Source organism: Sminthopsis crassicaudata, chromosome 2, assembly GCF_048593235.1.
Source record: "Sminthopsis crassicaudata isolate SCR6 chromosome 2, ASM4859323v1, whole genome shotgun sequence".
Lineage (NCBI taxonomy): Eukaryota > Metazoa > Chordata > Mammalia > Dasyuromorphia > Dasyuridae > Sminthopsis > Sminthopsis crassicaudata.
The window spans coordinates 337,829,616-337,843,488 of NC_133618.1; the positions used below are offsets into that span (position 1 = coordinate 337,829,616).

The 13,873-nt window shown below is 34.1% G+C and overlaps 1 protein-coding gene across 4 annotated transcripts; it reads left to right on the plus strand.

Moving 5' to 3' along the window:
* Window positions 1-1,139: 1,139 nt before the first annotated feature.
* LRR1 (leucine rich repeat protein 1) lies at window positions 1,140-13,639 on the plus strand. Of its 4 annotated transcripts, none has more exons than XM_074290497.1 (4): window positions 1,140-1,417; window positions 3,161-3,262; window positions 9,005-9,732; window positions 10,915-13,639. In XM_074290497.1, the coding sequence occupies exons 1-4, from the start codon at window positions 1,226-1,228 to the stop codon at window positions 11,168-11,170; spliced, it is 1,278 nt and encodes a 425-aa protein (XP_074146598.1). In that variant the 5' UTR covers window positions 1,140-1,225; the 3' UTR covers window positions 11,171-13,639. The 4 variants fall into 4 exon arrangements, with proteins under 4 accessions (XP_074146598.1, XP_074146599.1, XP_074146600.1 ...); XM_074290498.1 differs by having other exon boundaries at window positions 3,164-3,262; XM_074290500.1 differs by having other exon boundaries at window positions 1,163-1,243; window positions 3,164-3,262.
* The last annotated feature ends 234 nt before the right edge of the window (window positions 13,640-13,873 follow it).

Genomic DNA, 13,873 nt, shown 5'->3' on the forward strand with positions numbered 1-13,873 from the left:
GGGGGGGGGGAAAGAAATAAACTTTCCTTTTTTTGCCACAGATTCTCAGGTTCTAATTCCCATGGATCTGCTGCTCTGTCTTTTTCTTTTCCTCTTTCTCAGAGCTCAGCCTCACACCTCACTAGGGCAAAAAGACAAAAACAAAGTATGAATTGACTTTCTATCCGTTACCAGGATCACCTCTTCTATTTAATATTTGTTATCCACAATTCCTCTGCTTGACCCTACCTTTTTTTTTTCTTAATAATCATATGTTTTTCCCTTCTTTCCCATTCTTTTGCATCTCTTTTTGATTCTGAATTCTCAGCAATTGGCAGAACTTTTGCTACACATTTAGTACTTTGTTACTTCTATGACAATGGCATGGGAGAACCGTACTGATGCCTGTTGTTCTGATGACACCTCTTGTCGCCCCTCCTCACCTCACCCCTATTCCAGGCAAAAGCGGATGGCAGGATTCCTGACTTAGATCTGGAAAGAAGTTCAGGGCTCATATATGCAGTTTTTAGCAATTCCTTGGCAAGCTACTCTTGCGAGACACTTGTGGAGGAAGCTAAGAAACAGATGAGCTTCCAGCGCTGTCCCCGGGGAAGAGGTATCTCACCTGTCCCCTACCCTCTTACACCGAGATAGTGTCATGCAGTCGTCACCTATTTCTCAGGATTTTTGCAATTAGAGTCCACCTAGAGTTTTCTAGAAACTTTCTGGTCATAACACCCAGTTGTTTTCTAATCCTGTAAACATTTACTGAATTCCCCATTTTATTAATCTTTAACAACTCTCTCCCCACCCTCTACCCTAAGGGAGAGGGAAGAAAAAAGTTAAAAATCACAATTGGTCAGGGAGGAAAGGCACCGGAAAATTTAAAAAGTTGCCTAAACTGACCTCACATCTGCGCCCAAGTGAACGCAAAGGAGGCGCGGGATGGGGTCCTCATTGATGGCCTTCAATCATCATTGACAAAAATTTATTTCACCCTAAAATCCCTGAAACAAGTAACTCTTCTCATGGTGAACACATCAAAGAGATTATATAGACTACGCCCTCTGTAAATATATGACTTGTATGACATGTATATTGCTTCATCAATCTGGCAGCTCTCTAGACACCCTTGCTCTACGCTCAAAGGGCCTTGGCGGCAGGGGCTGGCGGGAAGAGGAACTTTCAAAGCTGCACTTGGGGGCGGGTGAAGCTTCCGTGTTGTGTCGCTTCGCACTCTTGCTCGATGAAGCTCCACTGTGAGGTAGAGTTGGTTAACCGCCACCTTCCTACTTTTGGTCTAAGGGGCCGGGGCAAAGGCAGCAGGGCGGTGTTATCCTTGTGCCGTCCATCGGACAGGGCGCTGTCCCGGTCCCAGGCTGGGCCTGTCCAACTGGTTATCTATACTCTGAAGGACAAGACTGGGAGCAGGTACAAGGTGAGCGTCCCCTCCTCTCCCCCGTGAGTGTCTGCCGAGAGCTGGCCAGCGCCGTGGAGAAGGTCCGTGCTTCTCACGTGGATGCCCTATGCGCCCGGTGGAGGGACTGTCCCTTCTTCCTCTCTCAACTCCCCCTCCCTCCCATACATCTTCCAGACAAGTCAGCCTTTTTTGGCTATTTTTGAGAAGTTCGAGATCCCGCAAAAGTGTCGTTCTTTCCTAAGTTCACGTGAAATCGTCTCCGCAAGTTTTATCTGTGGGTTTGAATCGGCTGGGTGCAGGTCCACTTGTTGACGGAGTTGCTGGGAGTAAGCACCTTCTCAGAATCTAGATCCTGAAAGCGTTTGGAAAATTTCAGGCTGAGCGGATGCCTTAACTCGGCTCCGGTGTTGGTCTGGCTTCCAGTTTGAGTTTTCCTGCTCCTCTTGGTGTTACTGTAGGCAAAAGATGGCACTGAGGAGTTACCCGGTATACGTAAAAGTGAAGGTCCAGGGGCAGCTAGGTGGCGCAGTGGGTAGAGCACCAGCCCTGAAGTCAGGAGGAACTGAGTTCAAATGTGATCTCAGACACTTAACACTTCCTGGTTGTGTGATCCTGGGCAAGTCACTTAACCCCAATGGCCTCAGCCAGGAAAAAAAAAAGTGCAAGTTCTAGGAGTTTCACACGAAAACCCAAGTAAATAACAGAATACAAGCGTTGCTTTGTGTTGAGGTTTATTAGGAGCTAAAATAAAGTCGTAATACACTTGGTTATGTTTGCTTTTTATTGAAAATTGATCCCTATAATTTAATAATTCCTTAATGCTATATTTATGCCTATTTTCACGACAGTGCCAAAACATTTGACCACTAACACATACTTGTTTTTAAAATTCTGTAGTTGTAGAAGTAAAGATCTATATTATCTATTTCAATTTTCTCATTTTACGAATAAAATACTGCAATCCAGAGGGACTAGATAATTTGCCTTCAGTCATATAATATGACGAAATCATGGCTAGAACCCAGGTTCCCATTCTTTCCAGGCTGTATTTTCATATTTCCTCTAGAGCTTTTCCCTCTCCCTATAAAAAAATCCTACTTGAACTTGAAAATCTTAAATTTGAATTTTACTTCTTATGATTACAATGATGTAGCTTCTATGGTTAAAATAAAAATTTTGTTTGTTTCAATTAGTATTGAATTGTTTATCAAATGAGTTATTATTTTAACACAATCTGTGAATATGTTCTTGATAACTTGTAATATTTAAAGTGTAAAATTTTGTAGTATTGTCACTTTAATTTTATTGGCATGACTTTCCTATAAGCACTGAAAATTCCTTCAAGCTATATGGATTATCTAAATTTTTTAGGAGTGCTTTATAATTAAACCTATAGTAATTTTTTGTGTGCTTGGTTACAAATTTAATTTATCAATACATTCGTTAATGTTTAATTCAAGAGAATATGTGCCAATAAGACATATAGTCTTCATGATCAAGCAGGCCTGAATAAAGGTGTGTATAACTAATTCCTTTGGCAGAATTTTATAACAGGTATAAAATATTTAGAAAGTTATTTTTTAACTTTTATGAGATTGAATTCTTCATATTAAAACTGATAACTATTCAAATTTAAAAAGAATCTTTAAAACCTCAAAACCATAATGCCCAAACTTTTGGATTTAAAGAAAATTAAAATGGATTTTTATTTTCTCCAGACTTTTTTTTTTTTAATTTTAACTTTGCTACTTTTGTTTCAAGCAGCTAAAGGAAAATATTGAGCAGTTTTTTACTAAATTTGTGGAAGAGGGGAAAGCCACTGTTCGGTTAAAGGAACCTGCTTTGGATGTCTGCCTCAGTAAGGTATTATATTGGAAATTTCTTTTGAAAACTTAACCTGCCAGAATTTAAAAATGTAGAAGTAGATAGCTTTAAGAAGATAAAAATTTTCAGTTTGTCCTGTAAAAAAAAAAATTTAACTAATTTAAAAAAAATTTTTTTTGGTGGTTGTGCTCTGGTATCTGAGATGTTTTGAATTTAGAAAATGAAGGGGAAGGGGTATGTGTAATCATTTAAAATTCTTAATTTAATAGCTATCTTCAATAATATCTGATATCTAATTGGATTGATATTTGTATGTGATACTTTAAAATTCATCTGGAGCAGATAGAAACTTAAAATTAGTTGTCTATCACGTTCAAAAGCATCCAACTTCTAATTGGAATAATAATAGCTTACCCATGTAGCACTATGGTAAAGCTATTTATATGTTGTCTCATTTGAGCCTTTCAACAATCCTGTGACATATATAGCACAAGTAACTTCTGTGGGGCTCAGTTTCCTTATCTGTAAAATGAGAAGGTTGAACTAATTGACTTCCAAGGTTCTCTATAACTATTATCTTCTGACTTCAAAATCAAGAAATATTATCTTGATGCATTGAATCGATTTGTATTACCAATCTTAAAAGGAGTATAATTTAATTGTTTTAAAAACTCTTTGAGTTTTTTCTTCTTTGAAAAATTAAATGTTTTCAATCCATAAAAATCCACTCTCTCCCTCCCAACCTTATCTTCAATTTAGAGTGAAAGAAAAAGAAAAACCTCTGTACAAATATGTATAATAAAATAAAACTAATTTCTGAATTGATGATGTAAAAAAAAAAAAAGACATTCTGCTCTCTAAAGGAGGAGACTAGCACATTTCAACATTATTCCTCTTAGATACACAGTGATATTACTCTGATCTTTCAAAGTTGTCATACATTACAATTATTTTCCATCGAGAGAGAGAGAGAGAGAGAGAGAGAGAGAGAGAGAGAGTGTGTGTGTGTGTGTGTGTGTGTGTGTGATTTTGGCTCAAAAAGAGCAACAAATATTTTTGTACTTTTTTTGAATTTTGTTTTGCTCCTTTAAACTATCCTCAATCTAATTTTTCTTTTCCCTCCTATTTCTCCAGTTGAGTGAAAGGTTTTTCTATATCCAGTTGTGTATGTATCAGAGACTCCACTCAACTTTCGTCTTGTTTGTATAAATGCCTTGATTATGTAAAAGATGATTTTTCCTACTCTTCCTTCCTCTTTTGCCTCTCCCCATCCTTCCCTTATTTCTGTTTTCCTCTCTATCTTTTTACATTGTTTAAAGGTGATCATACATAGCGGAAACCTTCCCAGGCCTTCTGCCTAATTAAAATTACTGGATGGATTCTCCCCACCCCACCCCAAGAGGAAAGTTTGGAGTCCTCTATTTTTATGAAAGCCCAATTTTTCCCCTTATAGGATGATAATTACTTTTGCTGGATAAGTTATTCTTGGATATAAGCCTTCTTATAGCTATACTTTGCCTTCTGGAATATTATATTTTAAACTTTTTTTACTCCTTTATTAGTAGTGGCTGTTGCATTGTATAAAACCCTCATTGTGACTTCTCAGTACTTGAATTCTTTTTGACTTCTTATGATATTTTTTTCTTTAATCTAGAAACTGGATTTTAGCTATCATAGTCCTAGTTTTCATTTTGGGAATTTTTTCAGAAAGTGTTAGATTTTTTTTTTCTGCTTATAGTTTGCCCTCTGATTCTAAAAGATCTGGACAGTATTCTTTAAAAAAAAAATTTGAAATAGGTTGTGTAGGCTTTTATTGATCATGGCCTTCAGGTAGTCCAGCGATACTTGTCCATGATCTATTTTCAAGGTCACTTGTTTTTGTGTTGTGAAAACCTTTTAAGTCTGTTGACTTTATTTATTTATTTTTTTATTTCTTTGGTTTCTTTTTCATTCATTTCCTTGTTTATATTCTGGACTTAAACAAATTCCAAATAAAATGAGCATTAACATATACAAAGTAAAACAGGAGGATTGCATGTGAAACTGAAAATTTTAATTACATATAACTTGTTATTTTTAAGTACACAATATATTCAATATGTAACTTTTTAAAAAAATTGTTTTTGATTTCTATTTTTTCCCTTATCCCTCTCCAAGACCTCAATCAATCTGATACAAATTATACATATACAATCAAATTAAATGTATGTTTACATTAGTTTGTAAAAGAAGAATCAGAACAAAAGGGAAAAAAAACATGAGAAAGGAATAAACCAAACAAAAATAAAGTGAAAATATTTTCGGTCAATCTGCAGTAGGACTAACTAGTTCTTTGTCTAGATATGGATACTATTTTCCATCATGAGTCTTAGAAGTTTGACTTTGTTTTAATATATTAAGGTTGTCTCATGAAGTTATTGTTTTGTATTTAGTCCATCCTGATTTTAAGGAAGTTTGTTGCATAAACAAAGTTTTATTGTGCCAAGCTGTTAATTTCCTTAACAGTTTTTATCTCTTTCACTTTTCTAATTTTTTCATCTAGTGTTTGATTTCATTTATAAAAACATTTTTAAATTTTTAAAATTTGTGTTTCATCTTTTCCAGTAATTATAGTAAAATTTGTACTCAAGCTTTTTTTTTTTTTTTTTTTTTTTTTTTTGTATTTTTCTTTGAGATTTTCTTTTGGAATCATCTTTGGCTGCTGCTGCCATCTTGAACATTCTTATCACTATAATGATTTTTTTGTACTGAGATCAATTTTTTTCCTCTAAGGATAGAGGATAGGTATTCTTTCAACCTATTTCTGATTTGGTTTTAGAAGCAGTCTTGGTACACTTTTTTAGGGAAGGTTTGGACTGGTCCTATTGCTCTTTTCTTGGGATATTGAGTTATATTTTTCAAGGATCTTGGAGTAGGTCAAGCATGAGTTGTTAAATTTTTTCTTTTTCCCAAAGTGGTCTGATCAGAAGCTGTAGCATAATGCAGCTGTCACATAGTCAGTCATAAAACCATTTCCATAGATGTGTTAGGCCAGGTTGGATATAATCAATAAGTCTCAAACCCTTCAATGAATTAAAGAAGTATCTACCTCAAACATGAAGATTTCGTCTGGTTGACTGGGCAGGTGAGAACAGTTTATTCCAGTGGCCACAAAGGCATCTAAAGCAGGCATTGTGAAGTGCTTAGTGCTTAGTCAGCCTTGAGACATCAAGGTTATCCATTGTATTCCAAGCCATAGTCAGTCCTCTTCATTTTTGGCCTGCCCCTGAACTCCGATTCTGAAAGAGTGAGACTGACTAGTTTATGCAACTCTTTCTCACTTAAATCTAATGCTTGTGTAAGTAAGATTTAAAAATAAAAGAGAGGGAAAGCTAGGTGGCACAGTAGATAGAGCACTAGTCCTGAAGTCAGGAAGACTTTAAATCTGACCTCAGACACTTAACTGTGTGAACCTGGACACATTACCCCAATTACCTCAGCAAAAAAATGAGAGAGAAATAACATAGGGCTAGAAGCTGAAACTAAGACCCTGTTTTGCTCTTGAGATAGAAGTCACCCTGTTGATGTTTGCTTCTGAACTTGCTTCAGATACTATCTTGAATGTTGGACTTGTGATCTGCTAATGTGCATTGGTATATGTCTTGCATCTCCACCTGCTTTGGTATACAGCTTGTCACTGGAGTGTTCCAGTATCCTTGCCAGACTCTATCCTCTATCCTCAGGATCCACAGAATTCTCTGCCTCCTTTATGGTGTAGAAAAGTGATCTTTTCTTAGATTTTTTTTTTTTTTCCCCTGAATCAGGAAAGATCCATCAAGATTTTATCTAGGGTTTTTGGGGAAAAAAAATATTGCTATATTGCTTCCTGCATTTCCCACCACCTTTTTTCAACTTTTACTACCAAACTTCTTATGAAGTAGTCTATATTATTAATTCTATCATTACTATCCATTGAATATATATAATCCCTTACAATCTGTTCTTTCTTAATTACTCTTAATCTAATCTCATCAGTCGTTGATAACATCTTAATTCCAAAGTTCCAAGCCATTTTCAGGCAACCCCTTTCTTGATTTCTATAGCACTTGATGCTATTGATCATATTTTAAAAAATACTTTTCCTGGACTTATTTGATCTTGTGTTTGTGTGTTGTCCTTTCAGAGTTTGTTATAGTGGATTGGGTACAGTGGATAGAATACCAAGGCCAAAGTCAGGAAGACTAGTTCAAATTAGGCCTCAGTCATTTAGTAGCAAGTTATTTAATCGTGTTTGCCTGTTTCCTCATCTGAAAAATGAATTGGAAGAGGAAATGCAAACGATTCAGTTATCTATGCCAAGAAAACCCCAAAAGGTGATCATGAAGTATTGGACACAACTGAAAAGACTAAACAAGAAGTGGATTGGGGAAGCCATAATTAGGAAGACCTGGACTTAACTCCTTCACCAGACTAGATATGTGACCCTGGGCAAGTCATTTAAACTCTTAGTGCCCTGGGCAACTAATATATGTAAACACTTTAGAAATTATTATACATTAAAGAATATTGTTCATCTCATTGGTAAATGCTGTTTCTTCAAAGATCTGGTTTTAAAAAAAAAAAAAAGTTTTAAAATGTTGCCCAGTACTGCATCCCAAGTTCTATCTGTGACCTCATTTGCTCCTCAGTTTTTAATCATTGCATCTATATTAGTCACTCCCAAATCTATATCTAGATTTCCCTAATAATAGGGAAATTTTAGTCCCTCATTTTTATCTACCTCTACTAAGATGACCCTGTGGCACCTTAATTATAACATATACCAAATTAGATCGATTATTTTTCTTTCAGAACCACTACCTCCTGACTTTGTTGATAACAAGACATGTTTATCATTAATATGGAGGTCACATTTTGCCTTATCCATTTTTTATTCTTGTTAGTTTTACTTTTGCCAAATCCAAACCATCCCTCTTTTCTATTCACATTGACCAAACCTCTTTTCAGATAGTATCTATTATTCCTGAGGAGAAGGTAAACAGAAGAGAGCTGAGCAGATGTCGTTATTTTTTAGGGAGAGGTTGTTGAGACCTGTGGTTTTTATCAGTATAATAATTCCTCACACTTCACAACTTTTTTTTTTTTTTTTTTGGCTGAGGCAACTTGTCCAGAATCATATAGCTAGGAAGTGTTAAGTGTTTGAGGGTTGATTTGATCTCAGGTCCTCCTTACTTCAGGGCTGGTCCCTATCCACTGCACTAATTAGCTGCTCCCACTTCACAACTTCCATAGCAGTTTGTTGATACCTTTTTTTTGTGGCACCTACTAAATACTCATATTTTAGTTGATAGGGTACACTCATAATATGGTTTTACTATCAGATTAGAGTTTAACCTTTTTGAGGTTCAGTGTTGTCATATTCATAGCTATATTTTCTTTATTATGTAACAGTGCGTAGATTTGATAAATTATTGCATAAAATTCAAAAAAAAAGACCTATTTTCAAGTGATCCTTTACAAGTTGTGCTTAAGTAATTTTAAAAAACTCAACCTTTTAATATTTCCATACTAAGGACTAGTTATTTTATTTTGAGATGTTTTCTTCTAAGAGGCTGATTTTTAAAACACACAAATACTTTTATTGTGCTGAAATTTAATTTGATTTCTTCTCAGAAATTTTCTGTATATTGCTGATCCAGAATATCTTCACAAAATGTGTCATAAGAAATATTAGCATAGATGCAAGAATTTTATGTTGAAAGTTTCCATTAATTTGCTTTTACATATGTATATGTTTTGTAGGCCAATTCCAGCAACTTAAAGAATTTCTTGGCTGCTGTGAGACTGGCTCACCAAGGGTGTGCTGTTGAAACATTACCACTCTTAACTGTGGCACCATTGAAGACTTCAGAAGTCGAAAAACCAAAAACTAAAATGGTCATTACATCAAAAAAAGATTATCCCTTAACCAAGAACTTTCCTTATTCCTTAGAACATCTTCAAGCTTCTTATTGTAGACTTGCCCGAATTGATATGAGAATGCTTTGCCTCAAAAAACTTAAGAAATTAGACTTGAGTCACAACCATATTAAAAAACTACCAGCAACAATTGGAGACCTTGCCAATCTTCAAGAGCTTAATCTGAATGACAATCATTTGGAGACATTCAATGAAATGTTATGTTCTTCCACACTCCGGAAGTCTCTTCAGAGTTTGGACCTCAGCCAAAACAAAATTAAAGCACTCCCTCTGCAATTTTGCCAGCTACAAGAACTCATATATTTGAAACTTGATGACAATGAATTGATACGTTTCCCATTCAAGATAGGCCAACTGAGTAACCTTCGATTTTTGTCAGCTGCTCGAAACAAGCTTCCATTTTTGCCCAGTGATTTTAAAAAGTTATCCCTTGAGTACTTGGATCTTTTTGGAAATGCTTTTGAACAACCTAATCTGCTAGCTCCTAATATACAACTGACAGTACCATTAACTTTATTAGAAATTTCTGCACGGGCAATATTAGATTATAGGTAAGAATCTTGAATTATCAAAGTTGGTGGGGTTTTTTGAATGTTAGAAAATTTGGTGATGGCATATGCTATTTTTCTCCAGGTAAGCTAGAAAGATAAGATCTAGACAGAATTACTATTAACATATAACTAAGAAGTTGATACTATAAAGATAACTATGGCTTATTAGAAAACTGCTTTTTGATTTAGGGTAGTTGAAATAAGACTTTTTTATTTATTCATTGACTTGAATGAAGCAAAAGAAAGCTTTTATTTAAATTTGAATATCATACCCATGTTAAAAAGAAGTTGTTACTACTTGGAGAATTCAGAATAAATATGCCAAATTAGGAAATTATTAAAGAATAGGATGAAGTTTTATAGATGTAAGTTGAAATGTAGTTTAGACACAAGTTTTAAAAAGATTAATAGCTGCTTTAAGTTTTTTTTTAAAGGAAGGAGTCAATTTGCTGATCATGATAATGGTGATAAACTTGGCCTTATCACATTGCATCTAAAAAGTTTTAAAGAGAATTAGAAATAACTGAAGCATTAGTAGCTGTTCAGTTGTGATCCTCATGAAACCCATGGGGTTTTCTTGCCATTTCCTTCTCCAACTCATTTTATAGATGAGGAAACTGAGGCAAACGGGGAAAGTGACTTGCCTGACACACATCTGGTAAGAGTCTGAAGCCAGACTTAGGATCTTCCAGACTCCAGGCCTGCCAAGTGCTCTAGTCATTATTCCATTATTTGATTTCTTACACTGAAAAATGGAAGTTAAAGTTATAATATCTTCTCCATGAATAGAAACATGAAATAGAACTGTAAACTGCCATAAGAGAAAATTTAATTTGGGTGTGTATGTATATATATATACTAACTAGACAATATCTTATTTATTTGCTAATTCTGGAACAATCTTTTAAAAATAAGTTGGACCAACTCATTTTTAAAGTTCTTTTTGAAAGTCTTAAGTCTGTTAGAAGTAGAGGGAACAAATAGAGAGGAATTGGTTTCTGGCCTATAGTTTTATAGTTTAAAAAGTTAAGGGGACTTTTTTTGTTTTTGATTAATTTGTGAACTATTGAACTGCCTTTGCATTATTTATGTTGGTTATATTTGTATTTGTTTTTTGTATAATTTCATTGCAAAGTCAAACCCTTGATTTATGACATTTTTTTAAATCTGCCTTTCCAACAGAATTCCCTATGCTCCTCATATCGTTCCTTTTCATCTTTGTCGAGATTTGGATACTTCAAAATCCTGTGACTGTGGAAAATCCTGTCTAAACTCTTTCATTCAAGCAACTGTTACTATGAATCTACACTGTGTTGCCCATACTGTGGTTCTAGTAGATAATATGGGTGGCACTGAAGCACCCATTCTCTGTTACTTTTGTTCATTAACATGTTACTCTCAATTTTTGGATCGATCAACAAAAAGTAATAATAGGTAATAGAGTCAATCCAGTTAAGGGTTTAGAGATTCAATCTTAATTTCATATTGTGTTGTATGAATTCCATTGTAAATTATTATATGTATTACAAATAGATTTACCAATGTCAAACTGAAAAATGTATTTTTGTAACTTTGAAGTAAATATCTAATTTGGCTTTTATAATGAGGTTAACTTTAGCCTAAAGCTTAATATATTAGCATTTTGAGTTGGTTGGTCACATCTGTATTGTTTTGAACTCTCATGCCTCATGTATTAATCTTTACTTCTTTAACTTTTTTTTTTTTTTTTACTTAAACATTTAGTTATTTTCTATAACAATTTTTGTGTCCACAGCAAAGACAGAGAATTACATTAATTCTAAATGCAGTGAAAACTCGTTAATACAATTTTAAATGAAGTACACTACATAAAGGATTATAAATGTAAATAGTTGTAAATAATTTTCAGGGATATTATTGAATATGTGATGGCCAAGTAGGAAGTAGGAAGTACTGTTATATTTTCATCCAAAACCCCTATTATGTTTTATTACATTGATTCACTCTATTTCACATTCATCTTGTCTTTATCATGATTTCTGGGCTTTAACTAAATATTTATTTGATATAATAAGTAGAATGAATTATTTTCAAATCTTTGTGACTTTGAAATAAATATCTAATTTTGTTTTGTTATTAATTTTATCTTAGTTCCTGAATCATCTTAGATTCACATGTGTTTAGCTCTTTCTAGGATGAGGAGAAATAAAAGCATTGTAATATGTAGAAAAAGGACTAGTTCCATGGAAATATTCTCTATGTGCCTATTCTCCTACTCTTATGAATGTATTGGCGTATTAGGAAGTAACTAGACAATATCTTATTTGTTAATTCTGGAACAACTCTGTTGTAGAATTCTAAATTTCTACATAAATCATTAAGTTGATTTGGTGTGATTTTTCCTGGGAATAAAATACCTGCAATTTTATTTTACCATGTTAGTTTGGTTTCATTTTGTGAATATAATATTTGTTAACATTTTCTTTGGAAGACTATGAAGGACTAAGAATAATTTGTCTAAATATTTCCTATTTCAATTTCCTTTGTTTTTTCCCATCACCATTTTACTCTAATATTATTTTTTACTTGTTCTAAATTGTAGAGTTATTCTATAACTTCATTAATCACTTTCAATGCTGTTAAAGTGGGAATGAATTTAATTTACTGAAAGTGTTTCACAACAATTTGCATACATAATAGGTCATTTTGTGGTCTCTTAATAGGGTATATCTTACGTTCACTGAGAATTATCAAAACAACTTCTTTTTTCTTAATTTTTATTGATATATATGTACATATTCCAGCAGATCACTAGAAGAGAGCTCTTCTAAAAGCCTACCCCATTACCTTCCCCTTCTATGCTTCCACTTTCTCATCTGTCCCATAAATCCCCTTTCTCTAAATAACCAGAACCCTGGTCTAGGCCCTTATCACCTCATGGCTAGAGTATTGCAAAAGTGTACTAATTGGTCTCCTACTTTAAGTGTCTCTATTCTAGTCCTTCTACTCTGCTGGCAAGATGATTTTCTAAAATTTTGATATGGGGAAAAAAGTGTTAGATTGATCATGTTATCCCCTCCAATGCTTCCTTATTAACTACATGATTAAATTTAAAATCGTCTGTTTGACTTTCAAAATTCTAACTTGAGTCCTATATACTCCCTCATTCAGTAACATTGGCTTTCTTCCTATTCCTACTCAAAACTCCGTTTCAATCAAGTATACACCATGCCAGGAATGTTCTCCTTCCTCACCTCCATATTCTAACTTCAACATTCAAATTCCACCTTCTGAAAGTCCTGTCCTGGTTTCCCTGCTTACATCCCTGTGTTAGTACTTCCTTCTAGAATTGACTTCTACTTATTTTGATATATTTTATGTGTATGTAGTTGTTTACTTCTTTCCCCCAGTAATGGGAATTTCTGAGGGCAATGATTCTATTTTTGCCTTTCTATCTGCAGCACTGATTTGTCTTCCTCAGTTTCCTCACTGTAGTATGTTATTTGCCCAGTTATCATATTGATTTTAACATGTAGCTGTGGTCATGATTGATAGCATCACCTTTCCCTCCATCCTGCTCCTAATTAATAAGTTAAAATAGCTCCCTATCACCTCCAAGATGAAATAAAAAATGTGGTGTTCCAGAAATATATCTATGCTTAACTGCAGCCTACTTGGGGGAGGTGAAGGGAAAAAATTAAAAAGTGCATAGCAAAGAACAAAAGAAAATCTAAAAGAAAATAAACATGGACAGTTATGAATACATTGTCTAATATTATATATTCTTGAAAGGGAAATTTATTGTTATATTTTTAATCCTCTCCAATATTGGTTCTGCTATACACATGATAATGATTTTTTTTCTTTTTCTGTCTTTTTCTATTTTGCATTTAAGTTTTAAATAAAATACATTTCAAAAAAAGAAAAATCTGGTGTTCAAAGTCCTTTGTAATCTCGCGTACTTTTAGACTTCAAGCATTTTTATAGCTGACAGTGACACTGACTTCCCTGTTGTCAGGGAACAAAGATAAATCATTGATGACTCCATGCAACTGTCAACCATGTTTGGGGAAGAACCATATTCTTCTGATTCATTCATTCTTCTGGTTTTTGATCCCAGTTAAAATCTTATCTTCTACAAGAGGTCTTTCCTGTTTCCTTC

Coding starts and splice junctions, on each gene's coding strand:
- LRR1 (XM_074290497.1), top strand. CDS start 1,226: ATGAAGCTCCACTGTGAGGTAGAGTTGGTTAACCGCCACCTTCCTACT. Junction 1,418..3,160: donor AGACTGGGAGCAGGTACAAG/GTGAGCGTCCCC, acceptor TTTTGTTTCAAG/CAGCTAAAGGAAAATATTGA. Junction 9,733..10,914: donor CGGGCAATATTAGATTATAG/GTAAGAATCTTG, acceptor CCTTTCCAACAG/AATTCCCTATGCTCCTCATA.